This window comes from Apus apus, chromosome 3 (genome assembly GCF_020740795.1).
Source record: "Apus apus isolate bApuApu2 chromosome 3, bApuApu2.pri.cur, whole genome shotgun sequence".
In the NCBI taxonomy this organism is placed as follows: domain Eukaryota; kingdom Metazoa; phylum Chordata; class Aves; order Apodiformes; family Apodidae; genus Apus; species Apus apus.
The window spans coordinates 56,290,754-56,316,794 of record NC_067284.1 but is presented as its reverse complement, the minus strand read 5'-3'; the positions used below and the strand labels follow the sequence as shown (position 1 = coordinate 56,316,794).

The 26,041-nt window shown below is 49.5% G+C and overlaps 1 protein-coding gene across 1 annotated transcript; it reads left to right on the top strand.

The window, feature by feature from the left end:
* The first annotated feature begins 8 nt into the window (after window positions 1–8).
* Window positions 9–26,041, top strand: PPP2R5D (protein phosphatase 2 regulatory subunit B'delta). Its single transcript, XM_051615021.1, has 16 exons — window positions 9–347; window positions 1,230–1,325; window positions 7,591–7,795; window positions 8,718–8,917; window positions 9,295–9,405; window positions 11,180–11,272; window positions 11,766–11,896; window positions 12,291–12,350; window positions 13,036–13,144; window positions 14,037–14,090; window positions 16,792–16,962; window positions 19,062–19,189; window positions 21,173–21,274; window positions 23,976–24,048; window positions 24,517–24,633; window positions 24,995–26,041. The coding sequence occupies exons 1-16, from the start codon at window positions 9–11 to the stop codon at window positions 25,130–25,132; spliced, it is 2,127 nt and encodes a 708-aa protein (XP_051470981.1). The 3' UTR covers window positions 25,133–26,041.

The window sequence follows — 26,041 nt, the reverse complement described above, 5'->3', positions numbered from 1 at the left end:
CTTCCCTAATGGGGGGGGGGCACCGCGCCGGGCCCGTCCCGCCCGGAGCCGCCGGGGCCGGGCCCCGACCGGCGCTGCCCCGGAAGTGCCGCTGCCCGCAGCCCCGCCCCGCCCCCGGGGGCGTGCCCGGCGCCGCAGGGCGCTCGGCTGAACCAATGAGAAAAATCAGCTGCGCTTGCGTCAGCGCCGCGCGGCGCCGGCGGCGGCTGTTGCTAGGCAGGCCGGCCCGGCTGGCCCAATGGGAGCGGGGCGCTGCGGCCGGGCCCGGGCGCAGGCGGCGGCGGCGGCGGGCGCGGAGCGGCTGGGGCCCGGCGCTCACCATGCCCTACAAGCTGAAGAAGGAGAAGGTGCGGCCGGCGCCGGGCTGCGCCCGCTCCCGTGCGGCCCCCGGCTGCCCGCTCCCCGCCCGCCCCGGCCCCCGCAGCCTGTCTCGGCGCGGCCCTCGGGCGGGGGCGCGCGCGGGGCTGCGGCCGGCGGGGGGTGGGGGCGCGCGCCCGGGGCGGGCGGGGCGGGTGGTGCAGGAGGGCGGCGGGGGCGCGCGGGGGGAGGGGCGGGGGCGCGCGGGGGGAGGGGCGGGGCCGGGCCCGGTGCCGGTGCCGGTGCCGGTGCCCCCGCGCCAGCCCGGCAGGGGCAGCGGGGACTTGCGGCCCGCCCCGCTTCGCTCGGGAGGCGGCGGGGCCCGAGGGGCACGGCCGCCCCGCTATGGCCCCCCCCCCGCTGGGGGAGGTGCGGCCCCACCCGCGTCCCGGCCCCGCCGCGGGGCCGCCGGCCCCGGTTACCGATGCCCCGCTGCCCGCTCTGCCCGGCGCTGCCCGCGGGCGGGGCGGGGGCCCGGAGCCGCCTCTGCCGCCGCCCGGTGCGGGCCGGGCCGTGCCCGCCGGGGCTGTGGCCTCCGCGTGCCTTGCAGCGCCGGTATGCGGCGGCGGGGCCGTGCCCCGGGGAAGGGCTGGGTGGGCGCCCGGCAGGGTCAGCCTGCGGGGGCCGGGGAGGGATGTGCCAGCAGCGCTGCTGCTTGCGGTGTGTGCTGCTGCTTGCGGTGTGTGCTGCTGCTTGCGGGAGCCATCCAGGAATGCCGTTCTCTGGGGTGGAGGGCTGGGAAGGACCCCCCGGAGCGGGGCGTGCTGCGGGCTGGGCTGGGTCTGTGGCAGCGCTCCGCTGAGCTCTGCGGAGGGGTGCTGGAATTCTGCACAGGGGGGACATTTTCTCCGAACACGTTTTCATTGTTTCAGGAGTCGCCGAAGTCTACCAAGAGCGCCACAAAGCCTGGCAGCAGCAGCAGCAGCAGCAGCAGCGGGAAGGATGGCGGGGCAGAGAACTCGGAAGAGGTAAGGCTTCCCCCCTGGGGACAGCAGCGTGCGCCTGCAACTCGTCCCTGGGGAGGGACAACATCTTTCATTCTAGCCAGTTCAGGCGGCTCTGCCAGGTTGTGTATGTCACTGCGATCGTAAGGAGTCGGAGAAGACGGTAGCAAAGACTTGAAGTTGAGATGAAGTTAGCTCCCCTTGAAAGTTGGCCCAAAGGCAGCGATGACTATGGAAGAGACAGGGTGAGTTTCATACCCCTACAGCCCTGCAGAAAGGCTTGGCAGGAAGCTGAGGGCGAGCACTGCTCACAGAGGTGGGCAGAGCACAGTAAAGCTGGCTGCAGAGAAGGAAGAGCCACGGTTATCAAGGAGGAGGAAGCTGGACAGACAGGAGCAGCTCCCTTCCATCAGAGCTAAGCACAAAAAACCCTGTTGTCACCTTGTGTCAGAGTGGGAGAGCAGTGAGAAGTAACAGAAAAGGGATTATGTTTTTTTGAGGCATTTTCTGAGGGAGCGAGGTTAGGAAGGACACCTGAAAGGAAAGAAGTAAGCTGCTCGAGATGAAATGGCTCTCCATTGGTGTAACAGCCTTGTTGCTGAACTCCACATTACTCACAAGAAGGCACAGTCTGTATTCCTAGCTCTCCGGAGTCTCTTTCACTCTTAATTTTGATGTTCCAAGATGTGTTAGAATGGCCTCAGAAGAATGTGATAATAAGATAAGCTGTGCTTTGAATTAGAAAAAAATTGGGTAAACTGGAACTTTTCCTGGTAGACTTGATTTTGTCCAGCACTCCAACAGTGTGGTTGTGGATATTGCCGTTCAGCTTAGAACAGCATTGTACACATGTCCAAGGAAGCATGCATATGTGTGTGGTCAGTTTTTACATCCTATCCTGGTCTGAGCCTCTGCCCCTTTTATTTTGTGCATACAGCTGGAAACAGCTTTCTGGGAGTGCTGTCTGCCAGCTCCAAGGGAGCGAGAGAACTCCTGCCTTGGCACCACGGGGTCAGGCTTACCTTTTATTTGTTTGGTACTCTTTGTCTGCTGAGTTCACAGCTCTGAGGAGAGGAAGGGAAAGCCAGGGTCTTGTGGTTCAAGGGTGATGGGTAGCCATCAAAGCAGGGCACTCTGATGACCCTGACCGAATCAGTGGTGCTGTTCTCCTGGTTGCAAGTGGTGCGGTAAGAAAGGAGGAATAGCCCAGGCTACAAGCTTCCTTCTGTGACCTGAAACAGCATGTATAATGTCTGGTTTTGCCTGGGTGCAGATGAAATTTAGAACTGATGCGTCTACCCTTACCTCCCACAAAACATACCCAGCCACTTCCTCATACTCCAAACAAAATCCAGCCCTCTTTAAGATGGAGGGCTGGGTCTCCTTTGATCACAGGAACAGAGAGCTGAGTAGAAAGGAGGCACCTCTGCGGCGTGCCCTGCCACAGGTCTCTTCTCCCTTTCCCTGTTGAGTTTTCAGTGAAGTTTGTTCTCCCTTGCTGCTTTCCTGTCTCTGGACTGTGTTGCTCTGCAGAATGGAAGAGAGCTCTTTGCTTGCTAAGAAGAAATGTATGCCAGTTTGAATGCGATTTTCCTGCTCTTCAAGAAGCACAGAAAGGTATTTTGACTTTCACATTGGGGGATCATGAGGAATTAGGTAACGTGCACTGGGCGTGAGACTTCTTCCTCATGTCAAAAACAGGAGGTGGTTTGACTTGTGAAACACTAGAAGTGGTGTTGCCTGGTGGGGTTTGATGGACTGAGTCTAGCCCAGATGCTTCTGCTGCCATAGTGAGAGTTTTATGCCCTGTAAATTCCTATATGGAGTTACGGTTGTTTGGTTGCCTTTTCTTGGTTGAAAATTGTGTGCACCAAAAGAGAATTTTATTTTTTTCTTTATTTCTCAATAAATCCTTAGTGGGCTTGCAGCAGAAGAGAGCAGCTTTTGGGCAGCCCTCTTGCAGTGTGCACTTTCCTCCTCCAAGGAGCCGGGGAGGACTCAGCCCTAATTTTTCCTGTTACCAGAAAGTTGTGACTTGTTTTGCGGGCAAGCTGTCTGGCTGGTGGAATGAGTAAAGCTTGTTGAAGAGCAGCTCTGGTTTGACAGATCTGAGCAAGTGCAGCAGACAGGGACCTCCTATGGGGATCCCTGTGACGGGAGATGAAGAGAGTAGGAGTCAGTCCAGACACCCTTGAGCATAATGCTTTGTTTTCTGCAGCAAAGGAGCTTTTAGAGGAGCTGATCTGAAAGGACAGATATATTCAAAAGTAGGCACATCCCCACAAGGGAAAAAAAAGTGTTTGAGCTCCCTCATAAGTACAGGGATAGTGCAGTGCTCTTTCAGATGTCCATCTCAGGGTGAAGCTCTCTGAGGTGAAAAGCTAGCAGAGCTTGGCCAGACCCTGGCTTTGGGGGGGCAGTTTTCTCAGGAGGTGACAGCAGCAGTGGAGGAAATCATGAGAGCAGGGAATGGCAAATAAAAGGTTTGTTTAGTTCATTCCCTCTGGAACATGATGAAAATAGGAACAGAACAAATTTCTGCCTGGCTGTTTTAAGGAGGAAAAAAAGAAAAAATGTCAGAGATCCAAGGCAGTGTGGAATGAGAGGATGAGAAGGAGTTACTCCTGGCCAGAAAGACTGGGAGAGGCAGCTGGGTGGGGAAAAGAGTTAATGACCTGGAAGTGGGAGCAGGGATTAGCAGCAGCAGTAAAGAGGAGTTGCTCTGCAGCCTCAAGGGCAGCCTGGAGCTTCGCTGATGAGATTTGCAGCTCTGGGAGGGGGTGCTCCTTTTCACTGAGCTGCTGTATTACGTGTTTTGCAGATATCACCATGGGGCTTGTTACTGCAGTACCTGGAGTTCATTATTCAGAGACAGGCATTACAGTGTGTTGATGTAACTTCTGAGGCAGAGAGCTTGATTTTAGTGGGGAAGCTGTGTAACAGCAGACAAAGAGAGCAGGTACTGACTTGAGGGATGGGAAGAGTCATCTGAGGAGGAGGAGCTGAGAGCAGATTTGGGCTGAGAAGCTTAGCAAGCGGGGGATGCTCAAGGGACCAGTGAGGCAGAAGGGCTTTCAGAGTGTCGATGCACCCAGCTGCAGTAGGAGTGACTGCAGAGGTGAGGTCATGCATGGGTAGGAGAGCAGAGGAGAAGCTGGCACAGCTCATGGTGGCTGAGGGAAGAGGGTCTCTTGTCTCTGGGAGCCTGGGGTGAAGAGAAGTGGCGCAAGAACAAGCCCAGGGTCTGGGGCTCATTGACTTGTGCGGGCAAGTTCCCAGCAAGGAGGAGAGGTGGTGGGAACCAGTGGGGAGGAAGCGCCGTGAAGCAGGGGAGCTTGTGCTTGGAGGAGTTTGAACGCGGCTGCAGTCTGGGCTGAAGGCACAAGTAGCTGCTCCACCACAGCAGGAAAGGTGGGGCTGCCGCGCTGTGTTTGGGCAAACAGCTTTGTGCTCCTCTCCGTCCCTTCAGCGCTGCCGTGGTGGTGTGAGCCCTGCCAGCCGGGAAGGGGCTGAGCTTGTGCAGGTAGATGTGTGCCTGCAGCCATGAAGTGGTCAGCTGGTGGTGATGTCAGGGAAAGGATCAGTGAGGTTGATACCTGTGCATTAAGAGAAAGGCTTTCAGTTTTAGCAGTCTGCTGTGTTTTCAGGGATGGCAACTTCAGAGAAAGAGGTGTTAAGAAGCTTAGCCTCTTCCTGGTTCATGTGGCCAGTGTAGGAGGTGTTAAAGGCAGGAGGACATCAGGCTTGACACAGGAAGCACCTCCTGAAAGCAAGTATTCAGCTTGATGCCAGCAAGTCCATATAGAAGCAGTCCATCCTAAAATCCTCTGAGCACTGCAGTGTAACAATTTATCTGACCTCCCCCATCACTGGATTTTCTCTAGCAAACTTGGTTGTGTGATTTTTGCATGCATATGTCTGTTTCGTAAATAACTAGCAGCTAAAGCTGAAGTTCTGTTCTGTCTCTCTTCATGCCAGTTGTTCAAGACTGTAGAAGCCAGTAGCAAGGACTTTCCAGACCCTGGTGAAGGCAGTGTGGCCACAGCCTGTTAGTGTGCAGTACACTTGCCATGCTCAGAACATTAGTCTGTGGCATTTCTAGGTGGGTGGGATGTGCACAGACATGTCCTGTCAGCTAAGAGGAGGACCCATGTGTCCTGCTTCCCTCAGTGTTACGTGTGAGGCTGCTGATGCATCACCTGTTTCTCTCCGTACCATCTTCTCTTCACAATGGCTCAGCATTCAGATTTTGCCCTTCTCCCCTGTGGAAGGACAGTGAGGTAGAGTAGGCGACTAGCCTTCCCAAAAGCATCTGGACAACATCTCATGTTACCCTGATACCCAAATATTCAGGGTGAGGAATTAACTTCTCACTCTTGGAAGGTTGCTTGAAAGGATTCGGCCTGGTTCAGCTGAGGAGAGACTGTTGTTCAGGATAAGTTGCCTCCAGTAGTCTGGGCCTGCTTTGTCTGGCAGACACAACTGTTTTCATCACAAGCTCATCTTGCTCTCTCTTCTCATCATGGGACAGTGCTGCTCAATGAAAGGAATCAGATCAAATCTAGATTGAATATATTTCAAATCTTGTCTCCACCCACCTTGGCTTGGATCTGAGCTTGAAACAGAACCATTTAAGATTTCCTTCAAGCAGAGCCAGAGCACAACCAAAATATTTCTGATTTCTGGTTCAAAGTAATAGCTTGGCAAAACAATTGGTGTTTTCATGTTTGATGCTGTTTTTCACAGGGGGTCTCTGCATTTGCTCTATAGAACCTAATCTATAGAAGAGTGTCTCTTTGTAGGCAGCTTTCCCTATTCCTCCTCGCTACCTACCCCCATGCTGCAGCTGCAGTAACTCTTGCACCATGGTACTGTGCTGCACCTCTTTGGAAACCAACAGGAATCAGTTCAGGGTAAAGGCTGTGCAGGTTAAGCTGCAGCTGAACTGTTCCTCACAAGAAGAGACTGACCATATTTCATTTGGAGTAGAGGTCTGTTGAGCTTCTGCAGTGCTGGTGCCTTCCCTCAAAATCCTGCTGGTTGGTGGTCTGGGGTGGTATATGTTTATACCACTATGCTGTATGTGGCAGCTGAAGTTTATGGGGGAAGGAGGGAGTGATATCCAAGGATTTCACATATTTCTGCTTCCCATCCATTGTGCTATCCCTTTTGTCCCCTAAACAGGTTCACCCAGCAGCTCTTGGGCTTCATGTGCCAGCAAGGAGGAGGTGGCAGAGCTGAGGAAGGGACAGTTGCTAGGCTCACACAGCAGAGCCAGAGTAGAATGGGTGCTGTCTCCAGCCAAGCCTTCTGCTATAGACTTGCTGGTGGAATGTTGCCCTCTTCCATATTTCATTTTCTATTAGTTGGGTCAGTTAAAGGGTCAGTTATTGAGCTGCTATGGCCCAATTTTGAACGAGCAAAACTTCAATAAGGTCAGAATAGAGCTGAGCTAACACTGCCTTGGGTTCCTGGTGTCCTGCTAAAAATAAGAAAGTGCCTCTGTAGGTGCTGTTTAACAAGCTTGAAGTGGAGAGGATATCTGCTGGAGGAAAGCGCAGGCAAAGGGTTGGTGTGCTTAGAAGAGGTGATGTGGAAAAAGCAAAATGACAGGAGAAGTCCAGACAGGTGTGAGGGTGAGACAAGGTGGAGATGGAAAGAGCAGCCAAGATGGGTTGGGAAAGCTCACAGCCTGGGACCTAAGGTTTGGGTATGGCCTGTGTTGTTCATAGACTAGCAGCTCCTGGTCTATGGATGCAGCAGTGATTTAGTGGTCTTCACTATTGCTTTTTCAGGGCTGTCAGTGTCTGCTTGGTACTACACCCTGCTTTGCTTTTTCCCAGGTGGTTCCCTGCACAAGGATAAGGAAGCGACCTGCTGGTTTTCAAAACTTGCTTGCTGCATGTTTTACCAAGTACTGTGATCAGAGGTGGGGGTTCATTGAGATTTCTGTTTGGATCACGGAAAGTTCTTATTTCTGCTTTTTTGTGCCAACAAACTCCTGTAATCTGTTGCGAACGTGACTTTGCTTTCCACATCGTTAGCGCCCTGTGTGCCAAGACTCTCTGGTGTCTTTGTGGCACCTTCCAGATATGAGTAAAACTGATGTTCGCTTTGCAGGTATGCTGCAAATGCAACCAGCAGGTCTAGTAGAAGCCTGCCCTGAACTGCAAGTGCAACAGTGAAAACCATGCCTGGTTTCTTCAGTCCAAGAAGCTGCTGAAGGTGTCCGATCGCTTGTGAAGCTTGTAGGCAAAAGCTTATGAGTTGTTTTACTCTCCCTCCTCAGGCCCAGCAGCCGCAGCAGCAGCAGCCACAGCAGCAGCAGCCAACTTCAAATAAGCGGCCCAGTAACAGTGCTCCCCCACCAACCCAGCTGAATAAGATTAAGTATTCAGGGGGACCCCAGATTGTAAAGAAGGAGCGCCGGCACAGCTCTTCTCGCTTCAACCTGAGCAAAAACCGGGAACTGCAAAAGCTCCCAGCCCTTAAAGGTAAGGAAGCTGTGGGGTGGGGCTGACCTGCATGACAAGCTGCACCTTCTCTGGGCAGACTGTGGTGGTGTAAGGGCTCTACCAAAAGCAACCCTGGCAGAGACACTGGTTCAGACTGCTCTTGGTTCCTACAGCCACCCATTCCTAGGAGAGGACCAGGCCTCCTCCTCCTTTTGTTTCCAGTTCAAATTGTGGTAGTGCTGTTGAACTTGTCCAAATTGCCCAGCATTAGCAGTTAGTGTACATAATGATGCAATGAAACGTGTCTTAAGTGCAGACAAGGAGAAAGCATTTTCAGCAGTCACTCCACCAGACCCATTCCTGACGTTGCTTACAGAAACAGGCAGTCCTTTTAGGAAAGGTGACCGCCTTGCAGTTCCGCAGCCGTTCTGCAAGCAAGAGGAAAGTTTGCCTGATTGACCTTAGTAGTGTGTAATTTCCAGTGTCGACGTATCAAAAAGAGAGTGCTGTTAATATAGGGCCTCTGCCACCTTGGCCCCTCTATTCTGTGCTGCTTACTGGGAGCAGGGTTAGCTTACAGTGTGCTCTGCCCTTTGTGACTGTGTGGCATGGGGTATGGAGCATGGGTGTTGCTGGTCTGTGATGGGAGCTAGTTGAGTTCCTTTTCCAATGTACTTTGTCCTGAGAAGGGATTGCTGTCTGTCAGATCAGAAACTGCTACTGCGTTTGAAATCACCTTATGGGATTGTTCCAGAGACCTTGAAATTCCTCTGCCTCCACTGTGCCATCTCCATAGCAGGAATAATACTGCCTATCCCTCTTCCCCCACCAGCTGAAGGGGGACTGTTACAGGTGTTGGGGGAATGTAGGACAGGGAGCAAACCACACTGATACCTGGGCCTGAAACCAGGAAGATGTTCTGCCTATCTGTAAGGACAGACATGCCTGCTTTCTCTGACAGATGCTCCTCCACACGAACGAGAAGAGCTTTTCATCCAGAAGCTGCGGCAGTGCTGCGTGCTTTTTGACTTCATCTCTGACCCCCTCAGTGACCTGAAGTTCAAGGAGGTGAAACGAGCAGGTCTCAACGAGATGGTGGAATACATCACACACAACCGTGATGTTGTCACTGAGGCCATCTATCCTGAGGCTGTTATCATGGTAGGGCATGGGGCCAGTATGTGCTTGTGTGCCAAAGAAGTAGGGACTCTTCAGAAGCATGAGGGGGAGGAGGAAACAGGGATTGGTCAGAGAGGAGTGTGACCCAAATCCTACCCATTCCTTATTACAAGAAAGCAAGGAAGGGAGAAGGGGGTGACAGTGTCTGCTGCAGAGAGAGGTGGAACCTATTGTCTCTGGCATTGCACTTGTGGGGTTCCCATGCACACTTTAAGCCTGTAGCCTGTAGGGAGGGATCTGTTGGTGGATACAACTATGGCAAACCACAGTATGTTGCTCTGCAGTGAAGGATTTGTTAGGGAGAGGACCACTGTGAGGTGCAGAAATGTGTCATTCATACACCTTTTCACTCACCTCAGTTTTCAGTGAACCTCTTCCGGACGCTGCCACCATCATCCAATCCCACAGGCGCGGAGTTTGACCCTGAGGAAGATGAGCCTACATTAGAGGCTGCCTGGCCACACCTTCAGGTGAGGAGAAGAAAGGTCTACAGATCTGGTGAATTTATCTCCTGGAAATCGAGAATCCATGCAGTGCTGAAGCCTGCCAGCCCTGCTTCTGGCTGCTTCCCGAGGTGTTACTGGTGTGGGGAAGGGGAGAGACCAGGCCTGCCACCTATGGGTCAGAGGTGACTTGTAGGTGATGCAGGCAGCAGGGATGTGGTGGAAGCAGGGTGATGACTGTGTGCAGCGTTCATCTGCAGATGGCTGTAGTCCCATGTGGTCTTGAGGCAGGTTGAGAGTGAACACTTTTCTGGGAGGGAGGGAGTTGTGCTGTATTGCCTGTGTAAGAAGCAATTTCTGGCAGTGTTGATGTCCCTCCCAAAGGCTCAGGAGCCCTCATCCTTTGGGCTTCAGCAGCACTGGAGATAGCACTTTTGTCTGCTTCAGCACTCTTCTCCTTGCCCAGCTTCCTGGGACACACATGGAGGAAGAGGACTGCATGGTGTCAAAGCAAAACCTGTGGTGGCACCCATTAACATGTCCTGTATGCTGGGTGTAATTCAGTTAGGGTAACTAGGAGTAAACGTTTGACCAGAAAAGATAGGGTAGGAAGAGGGAAGGGGAGCCAAGGATATTTTCATTAGGCTGTGTGCTCTGGGAAATGGACTTTAAGACAAACTAGATTAAAAGGTTATGAAAGCAACAGTGAGCATGATTTAGCAGAGTTCAGCAGTGGAAGTCAGGAGGCAAGCTTATGGGGGTCTCCTCAGGCACTTGCACAGGCACGTGTTGTCAAGCAAAAGCAGAGCAAGAGCCAGGCACTGCAGAATGAAGCAGGAAATATAGAGAGGAAATCAGGTGCAGTTCTGCAGCGATGGTTCATCACTTCTCACTGCTGCAGTGGACATACGAATGTGAGTGTTGATAGAAATGGTGTGTCCTCAGCACCACAGTGCTATGAATATTAGGAAGCATTTGTTTCTCAGAGTTAAGTCAGCAGCAGCCAGTATGGATTTGTGGCAAGTGTGTGCTGAGTTTTTTCAGTTGTCACCTCAGTTTTTTCTGTGCTGCTGTCCTTGGCAGCTGGGCCCTACCTGTGGATGGGTGCCTCTATACCTCCTTGAACTCCATAGTCAGACATTTGGGATGCAGCACTCTTGTTTGGCCTAGTGGTCCCTCAGAAGGAGCCCTTGAATGGACTTGTCCCTCTAGGAGGACAGCAGGATCAGAAGTTGCTGTCTGAGCACTGGTAGCCATCTTAAAGCAAGCTGCCCTTTTTTGTCCAAGTGGGACACAGTATGCAGCTCACATGGCTTAGTGGGGCCAAGTAAATCTGGAGTGAGTCCCCAAGAGGCAGAAGTCACAATGTGTTTTCTTGGGGTCCATTTAATTTCTCTGCTTTTCTGTTCTTCCTTGGTGTGTCTTGGGCTTCCAATGAGGCCTGAGTCTTTGCCACCTTTTCTGGAGGTTTTTGTTCTCTGTAGAGATGTGGGCTAAAGGTGGGAGAAGAGTTTCCCAGGCCTAGTGTCTGCATCTGTGTAGGTGGTTGTTGTCTTTGGTGGGACCTGAATTGAGATCTCATGCACATGTGGGTGGGCATGTGCTACCAGCCCCCTGCCCATCAGAGTAAGGGCAGCTGAGTTGATCCCACTGGGTGGGGCAAGAGAGGTTCTTCTCAGTGCTTCTATTCAGGCTTCTCAGCCTTTCCCTGAATCTTTAAGGAGAACGTGTAAAATCTGAAGCAAACACTGGTGAGAAGTCAGGGAGGGGATTTCTAAATGGTCTCCTTCTCCCTCCACAGCTGGTGTATGAGTTCTTCCTCCGGTTCCTGGAATCACCTGACTTTCAACCAAACGTAGCCAAGAAATACATTGACCAGAAGTTTGTACTATCTGTAAGTAATCATTGTCCCTGCCCCTGTGCACCACCTTTATGAAGGACATGCAGCAGATTTTGGTGTTACACAAACAGTCTGGCTTTGTCAGCAGGTGCTTGACGATGTGGGTTTTCTTTTTTCCTTTGTCTAGTCTTGAACGAGCAGCCTGAATTCTCTGTGCAGGGGAACAGCGTGTGCAAGCTGTAGTCCCTGGAACTCATCGCTCATTGTACAGGTGGAGAGGGACATGGGGCTTTGCAGGGGAAATCTGGGAACACACAGCTTTGTAGAGCATGTAGGCAATTGTTGTGCTTCCAAAGACCAAAGAAGTGCTGATGGTTCCAGCTTGTGACTAGGAGGCTGCATGTTTCGGGGAAGGCACCACTGTGCTCAGGGTGCTGAAGGCATCACTCGACTGAAAGAGCCACTTCCGCTGAGCAAGAGCAGTGTTGTTGGTAGCTTTGTCCAGACGAGCAGTATGGAGACACTGACTGAATTTCTCTCCCCACAGCTGCTGGATCTCTTTGACAGTGAAGACCCCAGAGAGCGAGACTTCCTAAAGACTATTCTGCACAGGATCTATGGGAAGTTCCTGGGTCTGCGAGCGTATGTGAGGCGGCAGATCAACAATATATTTTACAGGTGAGATGTTTCTTAGTGCCAGTGGCCTAGTGAGTGGGACAATCCAGTGAGGTGAATTCAGGCCACGAGGCTGTGATTCTCTCTAATCCAGACAGTGATTAGCTAATTGACTCAGTTATTTCATGCTACTTAGATAGGGACAGCATTCACCTGTTCTTAGAGCAATGAGGACTTTACAGCGGTGCCTTTAGCAGACAGCAAATGTTGGGACCTGTGAGCTTTAGCTGATCTGGGGGCCATGAATTTGTTTGCTTCTGTCTCAAACTGTGCCCTGTCATCTTGGAGTTCTGTTATTTGCTAGGGAACTCTCCATCTCCAGTGTTTTCTCTTTCTTTTGCTTATCAAACTATATCCAGTGTTTGGCAACGACCTCTCATTCTTCTGTTCTCTTAAGGTTCATTTATGAAACAGAGCACCACAATGGGATTGCAGAGCTTCTGGAGATCCTGGGAAGGTAAGGGCACTTTTTGAAGTCCCAGAGGGCCTACAGTGAGTGCGACCTCCCAGCCTAGTGTGTTGCATGTGCTGGCAGTGCCTTTCCTTCAGCAGTTCTTGCAGGAGCTACCTCTTCCAGAGGTTCTCAGTCTGATGAAACACACAGTGAAAATAGGCTCCAGCCTGGCAATAAATGCAGTGGTAGCCTTCTCCTCCTCAGATTTGTCTCCTGTTGTTTTGAGCCCCGTCACACTTGCTGTCTTGCCCCAGCAAGCGGTAGAAGAGTAGAGTTCCTCACAGCCCTGAGAAACTGCAGCAGTGGGCAGCCTTCTTCATGGCTTCCAATGCCCTTTGGTTTGCAGCCCTCTCTTACTGCATCATCCTCCTGCCTGTTCTGCAGTGTACAAGCTTTGAGGACTGGGTTGCCTCTGCTGGCCTTCCCCAGAGGTTCTTTTTAAGTGGGTGTGGGGGCTTCAGCCTGGAACAGGGCAGAGCAGAGCCCAGGCCCCATCAGAGGTATTTCCCTGCTGCATCTGCTGAGGAAGCACTCTCACTGAGCATGGCATGCAGCAGCCACACTTCTCCTGGTGGGTGCTTGCTCAAGTTACTAATGAGAGTTAGGGCATGCCACCGATTCTTTTGAAGTGAGAGATACTGTATTTCTCCTGGATAAAGTTGTTAATGAGACTTTTGTTTCTTCTCAGCATAATCAATGGGTTTGCTTTGCCTCTGAAGGAAGAGCACAAGATGTTCCTCATCAGGGTCTTGTTACCACTGCACAAGGTGAAGTCTCTCAGTGTCTACCACCCACAGGTGAGAAGTGCTTCAAGTTGCCAGGAGAGAATGTGATTCTTGCAAAAGCCTTTGTTCAGGCTTGCTTATAGCTATTCCCTGGGCTGCATTACTGTGTTGTACAAAGTTCTTGCTCTGAGATGTTTCGGACTCAGTAGTAGCCTGTTAGTGTGGTGGTTTGCCCCAGATTTGTGGTGCCTGGGTCTGCATGTGCATGTATATGTGTGTGCTTTTTGCCACTGGCTGATAGGACAGTATTTTGCCATTGCCTGTTGACTGAATGCTGTGGCCTTCTTTGTCTTTCTGTGCTGAAAGTATGTGAGATATTGGGGCCCTGCTGAAACCAGAGATGTAAAAATCCGAATTGCCATCATTAGCCCATGCATGTCAGCTGTTAGTCACTGCTGAGATATGTGGTGAAATCAGTGTCTTGGGTTGCTAGGCTGGTATAGAGATTAATTTTTTGCTATTTAGAATACATAATAGAAGAGGGGAGAAGATCAGGACTCAAACTAGGAAGTAAACAAACAAACAAAAAAAAGTATGGGTACTGAGCAGTGATTTCTGTTCTCTCAGCCTGGTTTTTATGGGGCAGGGAGTTGTAATAGTCAGGTTTGTTCCTTCCTGTGTGTGCAGCTGTGCTTGCATTTGAATGTGTTAACTGCAGACTGCTCTAGGTGGCTGAAGTTTTGTCCTTCATGCTACACTAATGTCCTGAGCTCAGGCTCTGCCTGCTTGGTCTTAGAGCCTTCACTTACCATTGGAAGAACTGGATACATTTGGAGGTGCAACTGTCTGCTCATCACATACAGTACAGAGGACATAATGTGACCTCCAGCCTAGGGTGGTGGTGGCACTTTAATCTCAGGTACACTTGAGGAAGCTCTAATCTTGTTGCATTGTTTCCCTGCAGCTGGCGTACTGTGTTGTACAGTTCTTGGAGAAAGACAGCAGCTTGACAGAGCCAGTGAGTAACCTTGCTTAACCTCTGTGTGTCAGTCAAGTCACAAAAAACTTCATGGCTTCCTTAGAATACAGCAAGGGTGAAAAAAGGCTAGAGAGGCTGGACGTCAGCTGGATTGTTTACTGGGTTTGCCTAGTATGCTGTGAGCAGAAGGGGCTGTGCTGCTCACGTGCAAGCCTTTAGCATTCTCTCCTGAAAGCTTCAGGAAGGTGGGCTATAGTCTTCCTTTCTGCTTCAGATCTTAGTGTAGCAGAAGGAACACTATACCAAGCTGTCCTTTCAGGGCAGAGCTTTCAGCCAGTGACAGATGCTGCAGAGAGAAAATACATGGCCCTCTGGTGCGGAACCAGGGTGAGCTCATGCAGGCTCTGAAATAGGAAGAGTTCACTCCAGACTGCCGGCGTTGTCTGGAAAACTGTGGGAATAAGATTAGAAGCCTGGGACACAAAGGTCTACTAAGGCCAGCCACTATTCCATGCTGAAAGTATTCTCCCTTCTGCTCTAGCATCAGTTTGCTACCTCCACAGTGTTAAGTCACGCTGTAGACACATTTGCCTTCAGGATGTAGCACTGGGAAACAGGTTCTGAAACGCGTGAGCAGCGTAGATGGGGACCTCACATATTGCAGATACTGGCTGTGCAGACCTGCAGCGTTAGGCTGTGTGCTGGCTTGGCAGGGGATGCAAGCAGACACAAGTGATTCTCCTCCACCCACTGCAGGCCAGGAAATGTCTTCTAGAGAGCTGAGCTTCACAGCCTCAAAACAGCAGATGGCAAAAGAACACGTACTTGTGTCAGTATAGCAGCGAGCACCAGAAAGTGTGAGCGTTCTAATGAGTAACACTAGCTGAGGTCGTGCTGTTCTCTAGCTGAAGTGTGTGTTCATGGTGAGCCTGACTGTGCTCGTTGGAAGCTGGTCAGCTGTTGTCAGCTTTCCATCAGCTCTGACACCAGCAGTGCTGAAGCAGACCTCCCAGCTTTTCCTTAAGTTTGGGTTCTCCATTTCCTGTGCTCCCAAAAGCCTGCTGTGAAACAAACTGTGTAGCTTCCTGATGAGTACTTCCTGTGGCTGACATCCAGCTCAGCAGCCTCCTGCCAAAGCACTTACTGTAAGGTAAGGGAGAAGAGAGAAACAGAATTCTGTCAATATTTCCAGGATTCATTTTGCAGCTTATTTAGATAGTAAAGCTCCATAAGTCATCACTGCTTCCTGGGAATGGGTTATTGGGCCCCTGAAGTAAAGACCCAGGTCTGGTGCTTGGGGAAAGTGGTGGGGTGGCCCAATTTCATTACCTTCAGTTGATGTTGCACTGAGTCTCAACCAGACGTACCAAGGCTGCATTGCCACAGGTTGTGTCCTGTTGAAGGATTCTGCTTGTGAAGGTTTGGAATAGACTCCTGAGATGACTAGAGTTACTGGACTCTTGAAGAATTAGAGGGCTTGTGCATCAGCAAGGCACTGAATGCGCTAGTGCTGGAGGAAGCCAGATCACTTACTAGGTCCACAGTCACTTGGAGCAGGCCTCCCAGATGCTTTCTCAGCCAGGCTTGACATGGTAGCTCTTGCAGTAACAGCAGTCTGAATGACTGCCAGGTGAGCAAGGCCTCAGATGTGCTCAGTAATAGCAAGGACAGACTCGACACTCCTTGCACCACCTTAGCTGTAGGAGAAATTATGTCTGAGTCACTGAAGCTGACTCTTGCCTGAGTGGCAGACCTGAGTAGTGGCAAGCACTGGGGATACCAAACTGTTGGCTTCTCAAGTCTCGAGTGGGTGGAAACCGTGCTCAGATGTTTCTAATCTTGCTGTGGCATTGTTCATCCACTGCTGTGAACTTCCTCTCAAGTGCTGCCTTCAAGATCAGGTAGCTGAAGTACACAGTTTGAAAGAGCAACTGCTTGTGTGTGAATCTCGTGTCCACAGAGCTGGCGTTGCTGCAAATGCAGAACCAATGCCTCCAACAGAGTGAAGGTCTGCAGGTCTCTGCCTTTGACCATGTCTAGAAGCAGATAGGTAGGGAAGGAAGCAATATTAAAAATAAATAACATTAAATGGGATATAGGCCTTCCCCTGGTATATTCTTCCACTATCTTGTAAGGAATAGTTTACTCAGCTAGAAGTTGTATCTGCATTGTCGTATTTAATTATCACGATTAGGTGTAACCTCTATGAACTTGTCTGCTCCCTTCTGGAGTCTGTTTGGACTTTGAGACTCCAAAAAGTCTTGCAAGAATAAGCTCTGTGATCTAATTACTTTTGTGTGAAATGGTACTTCCTTTTCCTTGTCCCAAACCCATCCATTGCTTTTTTTTTTTAATACTTGTTGTGTTCTGCTGTGTATTGAATAATGATTCCTCAGTGACCCTCTTCATAGCATTTCCAGTATTATTCATTGCTCTTCCATAGTTGCTCTGCCAGCCACTGCTCACTCTGGTTTGAGCCTTCCATGTTAAGCTGAAAAAAGTGGTTCTAAGCTTTGTGCATGTAGTACAGACTCATATCAGTCTGGACAGTGCTGCTGTCCTGTGTCTTAACTTTGCAGAAGTTGGGCTTTTCTTTCTTCCCCAGTAATCCACCCTGACGTTCTGAGAAAGCCTCTTCTGCTACTTCCTCCACTCTGCTGTTGTGACCAGAGCCTTAAAAATGTGTTTTGCAGCTGGTGTTAACTTTCAGCTTCTAACGCTGTTTCTTTATCCTCTGTAGGTGATTGTGGGCTTGCTGAAGTTCTGGCCAAAAACTCACAGTCCCAAGGAGGTGATGTTTTTAAATGAGCTGGAGGAGATCCTGGACGTGATTGAGCCATCTGAGTTTGTCAAAGTTATGGAACCCTTGTTCAGGCAGTTGGCCAAGTGTGTCTCCAGCCCACACTTCCAGGTGGGATGCAGCTCAGGGCAGGGGTAGGGGGCGTAGGGCACTGTCTTGTGAGGGTGACAACACAGCTTTTGGATTTGTCTTTGTGGATCAGTGGCACATGGAGGTCTGACCAGGGTGAGTATTGGGGTGATGTGGTGGGAGGCAGTGAGAATCCTCTCTACAATCACAGAGCAAACTCATACAAAGGGAAAGCAAAGTGGATTGGTGGAGCCCCTCCTGCTGCACTGTACTGTTCAGCACCACGTATTGCAGCAGGGTGGAGCAGGAGCAGAGGTGCTTTGCTATCTCCTGTTTTGGCTAGCAAAGGTAGAGGAGATCTATCCAGTATCACCCTGTTATAATAAAACCAGGATGGCTGCAGTGTTGGAAGGAGGCCAGCTGAAGAGACAGTGTGCAGAGAAGGTACTTTGTATTATTCTGGTGTAGGTTGTAAAGAGTGAGGGGTATGGAAAAAGTGCTAGAATCTGCTTCTTTCTTGTTCCCACTGAAGTGAAGCTGGCTATAATAACAGGTTAAAACAACCTCTGTGGCTAGTTCTTGTAAGGTTTAAAATGTTCAGGGTTGTAGGACCTGCTAGTAGATCCTGCTAGTAGATCTTGGCTCACTGGTTTAGGTTGCCATGAAGAGTGCCCAGGAGGAAGATAGCTTGCTGGTGAAGCATATGGCTGACCCTGGTAAGGGTGGGGTGTTAAACAGTGACATAGCCCTACCTCAGAGTGAGTGTGACTGCACAGTGAGGCAGACTGGCTTCAGTCTGTCTTTTGGGACAGAGAGGTACAAAATCATGTGGTTACAAGCCAAAGATGAGGTCAGTCAAGATCACATGTGTATGTAAAAGATCACTGTTTCCTGGAAAGGACTGCAGGAACCTGATGGAAACCAGCTGGACATGGATTACTGGTGTGGTGATGGGAACCAAAGGACTAACATGAGCTCTGGGTGTGGAAGGGGAGCTACCATAGGTAACTAAGGAGCTTGAATAAAGTAGAGTAAAGGCTGGAGGAAGGGCGTCCTGTACTTGATAGCAGCCTTCATCTGCTGCCAACTCTTTGAAAAACAAGATTGAAAAACCTGGAGAAGGTGCAAACATTTTACAGCCTAAGAAAACTATCTCCAAAAGTGTCCTATACATTCAGGTTGAACAGTCTGTGTCTGCAGCTTGTCTAAGAGCAAAAATAGGAATTGAGTTCTTGTTAAGTCTGACCACTTTGGTGGGGCAGAGTTTTCTTTGAATGGATTGTGTGTTAATCTAGCAGAAAAAGGCTTAAAAAGATCTAATAACTGGAAACCAAAGCTAGGTAAGTGAAATACAAGGTGAGTTTCACTTTGTTTACTCATGTTTAACAATACACTAGGGGGATATAGTGAGTTCTCCATCACCTGAAATACAAAACTGAGAGTGGATGCTTGTCTTCCTAGGCTTTTAAGCCATTCTCAAGCTAGTGCTAAATGCAGAAATTAGCCTGGTGATCTGCATTGCCCAGATTTGTGGTTAAATATAAAGAATTGTGGTGGAATCTATCACTAAGTAGAAACCTGTTTGTCTTGTTTGTCTTGTTAGAGCAGGATGACTGCCCCAAGATTTTCCATATTTTCACCCTTACTAAATCAGGGGGATGAATTGTGGGCCTGGTGACTGAAGCATACTCCAAAGCCCGGAGGCACTTTTGTCAGGAAGGCCAGGGAGGAATGGAAGGAATGGAGCTCTACAGATGACAGTCTGAGGGAATGAAAGAGGCTTGGAGCTAGTCTGAGCTGGGACCTGGAGTGGATGACATCACTGTCCTCAAGTGTTGTGTAAAGGGTGTCGGAGTCATCAGTATATCAATGGTAGGCTTGCCTAGTGAAGAACATAAGGTTTTCCCCAGGGAAGTGAGAAGTGTCTGGCAGATGCTAAGGGAAAGAAAGCTGGGCAGCAGGAATGAATGGCCTTGCAGAAGTTGGCAAAGGTCAGCCCTGCTGCTGGAGCTGTGGCAGGAAGCATGTGCTCCTCGGCTGGGTGGTGGCAAGCTCTGGTCTCAGTACTCCACAGTTTCCCTGTGCACCACAGGTGTTACTGGAAGGAGCCTCTCCAAAGGTGGCTTTCTCTCCCACTGCAGGTGGCAGAACGGGCGCTGTACTATTGGAACAATGAATATATCATGAGCCTGATCAGCGATAACGCAGCCAAAATTCTCCCGATCATGTTTCCAGCACTCTACAAGAACTCCAAGAGTCACTGGAACAAGTAGGTCTTTCTGCATGCCCTGGCACTTGCTGTGCACCCAGGATTGCTCGACCTACTAGCCATCTTGGGGCATGCTGCTGCAGTGCAGTGATGCATGGTGCTCTGTGACACCAGGTGCTGAGCCAGAGGGGTTGTTAATAGTATCAACACGGAAAAGTACCACTGCAGACCTCAGTGGCCTTCTTCTCAAGGGGTAAGGCACCTGCAGTGACCCACCTTGGGGCCGTTGAGTCTACCCAGAGTTTGATACCTGCCTACCACTAGTGCTGCTGATCTCTTGGAGATGTGCATTTGGTTTTCCAGCAGGCTTCTGGCTGCTTTTTAACTAACAATCACTCATATGCTCTTCATGACCAGAGACCTTAGCTAATGCGTTGCCTGACTCATTGGGTACAGGAAGAAGGAAGACAGCAGAACTAACCAGGCACATGTCCCATGTCAGATTACTGTCCTCTGATTCCTTGATACTGGTCTGTTTTGTGGTTCTCCCCTTGAATTCCTGTCTTCCAACTGCTTCTCCAGTTGATTCTTTACCTGTTTAATTCAAGTTGTAAAGCTCACTTCCTTTTAATGGATTAGTTAAAAAAGTACTTAGTGCACATCCAAGATAGTAAAATCTTCCAGCAAAAAAACACAAAATTAAAAAAAGTAATTTTTCTCTATTCTAGAGGGTGGAAAAAAAGCAAAATAATTAATTCTAGGGAAGCTGGGTGAGGCCACAGCTTAGGAATATACTGTGGTACTAAAGACAGGGTTGTGAGGTGGAACTTGTTTCCAGGGAACCACCAGTTGGATGTGCTCTAAAGACTGTGGTGGACTCAGATGCACAGACATAAATGCACACAGACACACCCAGATACACACACTCCAGCAGGCACATGTATGTGCAGATGGGCACATACACACATGCACACATGTATGATGTGTGTGCGCACATGCACCTGTGTGTGCAGAAAGGTACACACTGACACACTCAGTGTTTCTGCCCTTCCTGACCAAAGTTCAGAAAAGGACTTTATATTCCTGTCTGAAACCCTTCACCAGTTCTGTTTCCTTTTCGCAGCAGTTAAGATTCATGATTCTTCTGTTTCTGTCTGTTCTTCTTGTCTCTTTCCCAATGGTATGGCAGAAGAAGTCCTGAAGGAGTTTTTCTTTTATCTCTCATTGCCTTTGTTTTAGCACTAGCTGCATCTTCTCAGGGCAGGTTGAATACCTCAGATTCTTTTTTTCCTTCCCACAGCTTGTCTACTCTAGCACTTTGTCAGACAGCCTGCGTAACTCCAGCAGGGTTGTATCTCTCTTCCTTATTCCATCTGTAAAGCTTGTGAGGCACAGAGCTCAGCCTATTGAGTCTTTTGCCCCTGGGTCAGGTATTTGAGAGACAGCTTCAATACTTACTTTTATTCCCCTGGAGAGTCCTTGTCCCAGAGAGAGTTCACACACAGCACAACCTATCCATAAACTGCTTATACAAAGTCAGATTTTCTTCTCTGGTATTCTTTGTGCTGGTTCCCAGCCCTACAGGGCTGCTGAATGTCTGTGTTTTGGGTTCCCCAGTGACAAGGTTCATGACTGAATACTGGGCAGCCCAAGAAAAGTTGTGAAACCAAGGTGAACTGTGGGATGCCCAGAGATTAGGTAAATCCCCCTTGGGAACAGCCCTAAGCAGGTCCCTAGCAGCCTTCCTTTCCAGTTTCTAACTACAAAGAATAAATGTGTGAATGCATATTTTTGCACTCAATAGTCTTGCTCCGTGGTGGAGCAGCACTGTCCCAGTGATCTTCTCTTGTCTCATCTTTTCATCCCTGTGCAATAGTCACTGCTGTGTTTGTGAAGGGAGATTTCATGTGTTAAGCGCTAAGACAATGGGAAAATCTTTTGTCACATTTCTGTAGGATGCGAGTTGCTGCTGGTGCTAACTCAGGGCTGAAAAACCTGGAGAATACCACCATGACTTGTTCTCCTTTCCTCATTCCTTTGCAGGACAATCCATGGGCTGATCTACAATGCACTGAAGCTGTTCATGGAGATGAACCAAAAGCTTTTTGATGACTGCACGCAGCAATACAAGGCAGAGAAGCAGAAGTAAGTAACAGGTTCTTGCCAAGTAACTTGAGCTCATCCTAGAGTTTCCTTGGTGTACAGTAACAGATGGTAGATACCAGTAGGCAGAGAGGAAATGGAAAGGTTGTGCAAATAATTTTGTCAAAAAGTAGGATTCCTCAGTGTAGGATGGGAAGAGGCAAAGTGTGTGCCCCAACAAAAATCCTTGCAGTTCTGCTGAAGCGGGTACCTTGGAAAAGAGTAACAGTTTGCTGGGTAATGGGGAAGTAAATTGCAATGTAGAGGATACTCAGCTTTGCAGAAGTGCCTGGTGCTCTGCCTTGGAAACATTTACCAGGTTGTATGTGTCGTAGTGAAGCCAGTGGAATATTGCTGCTTTAGAAATATTTTTCTGAAGAGCTTTCATGCCACAGGATGCTTCCAGTTTTCCAGTAATAATTCAATAATATTTGAAATTTCAAATGGCAGATGGTGGGGATAAAATCTGAGCTCAGCAAGTACCTGTGCCGTGATGTTGTAAAGAGGAAAAAAACTCTACATTTTCTGCTTCCTTGTGCTGGTTATGGTGCTTGTATTACTTTCATTGGTGAGCTGAGTCACTTCAGTAAGCTAGAAGGAAAGGTTTGTGTGTTTTTGTTTTTTTTCCCTGGTTCTGTTTTTTGCTGACTCACTGACATAAAATAGTGCCTTTCATTCTTGGATGAGCTGGGACTGCCACAAGGTTGGTGGTGGGGAGAGCAGGACTAACCTTTGCTGGCAGTGGGGAGCTCTGGGATACATTCAGTTGTTTTGTGAAATAGTAATAAATAACACAATTGTGATATGAATCAGAGCTTGGGGATGGGCAACCTGCATCTGGAGAAATTAAAGTTTTGTTGATATCTAAACTGTGAACAAGCAAAATATTTTTGTTCCACATTCTAGGGAATTTGTGAAGCCCACAAATTTCTGCCCTTATATTTTACATCACACTGACAGCACATTTACTACAAGATCTACCTGGTGTTTCCATCAGGAGCTTTTTCTACCTGTTTCTACCTTCTATGCATGCTGACTTGCTGAGTGTGACTGCTCCAGCATTGGTTTGTGGCTGATGTAGGATTTTTCTGGAAAAGGTCAACAGAGCAGCTACAAGCTGTAATAGTCAGTTAAGTCAACGTATCAAAATAATGCATCAAATGCTAATCAAAATAAGTCAATGCATCAAAATAAAAATGAAACTTTGTTTCATTCTTTTGAAATACTTGTTGGGCAGAAGAGAGTTATCGGAGTTGTAAAGCTTTCGGATTTTTAGAAGCACTGTTTTTAGATTGTGTTTTCTCTTTGCAAGATACAGCATCAGCTGTATTTTTTGCAGTAACAGCTGAGCACATGATGGATAAACTGGTGGATCTCGAAGCACAATGAGGAGCTGAGTGCTTCCCTGATTCTATTCAGACTGCTTTGGTGATCTGAAAGGAAAGAACTGGTGATAGAGATGCATGGATCTGAATGAATGGACAAGTTCCCTTGCTCACTGTGTAACAGACCAGTGAAATTATGTAGTCTGGCCAAAAAAAAAATGAGCTGTTACACCATGACATGGCATAGTGGTAGACAAAAATACCAGCAAGGTAGACATTGCTTTGGAAGGGCAATGGCCTTCAAGATAGGAGGCCTTTGTGGACACACATGTTGGTCTACATTTCCAGTGGCAAGGCTGAAGTAATATGTTTATTTCTGTTTGCCATACACTTAAAAGTATTCTGGAGAAATGGGGGATGAGGCAGGAAAGAACTAGGGAAGATCAGTGTTAACTCCTGGTCGCAGTCCCCTGCAGAGTTCTCCAGAGCTCTGTCAGAAAATGAGGTGTGGGGTTTTTTGTTTGGGGTTTGGTTTTGTTTTTTGCTTTTTGTTTTTCTCTGTTCTCTCATTAAGTAGTCTGCTGCTTGAATGCTTGGCAGCTTCATTCTCAGCTTTAGCCTCCTTTCTTACATGTATTTCAAGAGTGTGAGATGATTAGAGAGTATAAGAACTTCCTTAGAATGGATAGATAGGACATTAGAGAAACCAATAGCTGAGATGAAAGTCAGATAGTTAAAATCAGAAAAAAGGAGAAATTTTAGTGCAGATGTTTAAAATGTAGAAAAGAATAACAAGAGTGGTGGTTGCTCACCTCTTTTTGCAGGGAATGTTCATTGTCCTGGGATTTACAGGTGGCCCAGCTGAATGGTCACTTAAGGTCTGTGCCAAAATCTGCCAAATTCAAGAGCTGTGCCTGGGCATTTGGGCAGCTCTCTTGTGTGTTATGGCCAGAGAGAGGGGGAGCTGTGGGCAGTTGAGCCCCAGCTCTATTGGAAATGACAGTTTGACCCTCTGCATCTGTGGGGCACCAGGAAAATGTGTGTTTGACATCCAAGCTGGTGTAATTGCTTTACTCCAGAAACCAGTCGCTCTGGTCCCCTCCCGCAGTGCAAAGCCAGGGAGAAAGTACCTGTGCAGCCCACTGCTGCCACCCTGTGCTCTGAGGTGAGTGAGGACTGTGCCTGCCTGCCTCCTGCTAGCTGCACTGTGTCCTGTCTTCTTGCTCATAGCAACTGTAGATAGAATGAGGGGTCTCTGGAGGACAGAGCAGCTCTTCCCCTTGCCTGCATCTTTCTGCTGTCTCTTGCTTTTGTCTTCCTGTGAGTGAAAGCTGCTCTTCCCCCGGGAGTTCACACTTGCACTCTCTCTGTCTCTGCAGGGGAAGGTTCAGGATGAAGGAACGGGAAGAAATGTGGCAGAAAATAGAGGAGCTGGCCCGGCTGAACCCCCAGGTGGATAACAGCAGGATCTAGAAGGAATGAGACAAGCATGTGCTTGGGGGTCTTGACCTGGTTTCTCAGCTCATGAGAGCAGGCTCTAGCACCTGATCACAGTCCTGTGCACACAGCTGCAGTGGTGGTCTCTCCCTCCCAAACCCCTGTCTTGGGGACTCTGGCAGTGTTTTACCAGCCTGGCCCTCTGTAGCACTGACCTCTAGGTCATGCTGTATAGAGAGCATATATGTGTTTGTGGACTCCTCTGTCATCTGTGGCTGCACAGGCAGTGTGCTGTGGCTGAGAGGACACAGATAGGAATGGGTAGGAGAAAATGCTCCTTTCCTGTCTGTGTATCTGCTGCTACTTCTGCGGGTGCCAGAGAGGGCAGCTGGAAGAAGTGTGCTATTCTGTGGTGGGATGCTGGTGGAGGAGGCTTTGTGTTGGGTGGTGTGCTGACTCTCCAGCTATCTTTCTTGTCTGCAGTACCCCATGTATTATGCACCTCCATCATTGCCCTCTGTCTGCTGTATGGAAACGGAGACCCCAACTGCAGAGGATATACAGCTACTGAAGAAAACAGTGGAGACAGAGGCTGTGCAGGTATGTAGGTGACTACGGTCCTTCCACAATTACTCTCAGAGCAACCAGCACATCAGCATGGTCAGTCCAGGGTCCAGCAGCCATCCAGGTGTTCTGAGGGTAAATGCCCCTACTCTCATCCCTGATTGTTAGAGATCAACCTGTAGTTTGAAGTGTGGAGTTTATCTAGCCTTCACACTTTGGAAAAAGTGCAAGTGGGACTTGTCTATGTCCTTTTGATCTGTGTTTGGCTCCCAGCCTGTTCTGCAGCATGCTGCAGTGTCACCCAGCGTATCCTAGAGCAGTTGTAGTCAGAGAATGTGGAGGCTGCAGGGGTGAAGGGGTTTACTACTGATCCCTGACTCGTTTGGTTTGTCTGTAGATGCTGAAAGAGATTAAGAAGGATAAAGTTTTGCTGCGCCGGAAATCTGAGCTTCCTCAGGACGTCTACACTATAAAAGCCCTGGAGGCCCACAAGAGAGCAGAAGAATTTCTCACCTCAAGCCAGGAGGCTCTCTGACGGGCTCAGGAGCTGGCCCAGGAAGCTCTGCCCCATCCCTTTCCCCCAGGGGTCATGGAAATGCACTCGGTTCTCATGTATAAATTAAGGAATGAACATGGTGAGCTGTGCCTGTCCTCCACTCCATCCGCATCCCTCCAGGGTAGATCTGTTTTTACGTTATAACTTGTATCTCACCACTGTCATGTCCTCCTGCATTTCCTTCTTTCCTCCTGCTTTTCCACCTTGGATATGCATGTGTGAAGGAAGCCTGCCTGACCTGCAGTTGCATCAGTCCAGGCAGGAGTTGCTTCATTTCCAGATTCTGCCTGGGAGCCAGAGCCTGGCTGCCCTGCAGTGCAGGCTCTGTGTAGCCGTAGGCTACCGCGTGTGGCACAGTGTGCTGCTGCAAGCCCCAAGTGCCCATCTCTGCCATGCCTGTGCCCATGCTGCCTGTGCAGCCAAGCCCTGCAGTGGTCAGAGATCAGGCTGAGCTGGGGGCAGGAGCCTGTGACAGAGTTTCTGGGGGCTCTGCTGCCTCTCCGCCCTGCCTTGGGGTGCTGCTTCGCAGCCGGAGGGTCTCGCATACAGCGGAGGAGACGTTTACTTCCACCTTTCTTTTGCTTCAAGCCCCTTGTTCTGTTCCCCTGTCAGCGGAGAGGGGGTTCAGTGCTTCACCACCCCTAGTAAAGCTGGGTGCAAGCACTAGATACTATTGCAGCCCTTCCTTTAGAGCATCCTTGGAAGCTCTCTTGGGGGAAAGTTAATTCCTTCAGCTGTTTGTGTTGATCCATGCTGACTTGTCTCCATCCCGGTGTCTTGGGTTAATTGTGGGCCCAGAATTAACTTCCTTGTTTGTAGCAGGTGTCAGCCACTGACTTCTGCTTTCTTCCTCTAGCTGCTCTATTAAAATACTCCTGCAGCTCTCCA

Bases quoted from the DNA above. Each gene is read 5' to 3' on its own strand.
- PPP2R5D (XM_051615021.1), top strand. From the start codon at position 9: ATGGGGGGGGGGCACCGCGCCGGGCCCGTCCCGCCCGGAGCCGCCGGG. The intron at 1,326-7,590 runs GTAAGGCTTCCC...CTCCCTCCTCAG, and splicing joins GGGCAGAGAACTCGGAAGAG to GCCCAGCAGCCGCAGCAGCA. The intron at 12,351-13,035 runs GTAAGGGCACTT...GTTTCTTCTCAG, and splicing joins CTTCTGGAGATCCTGGGAAG to CATAATCAATGGGTTTGCTT.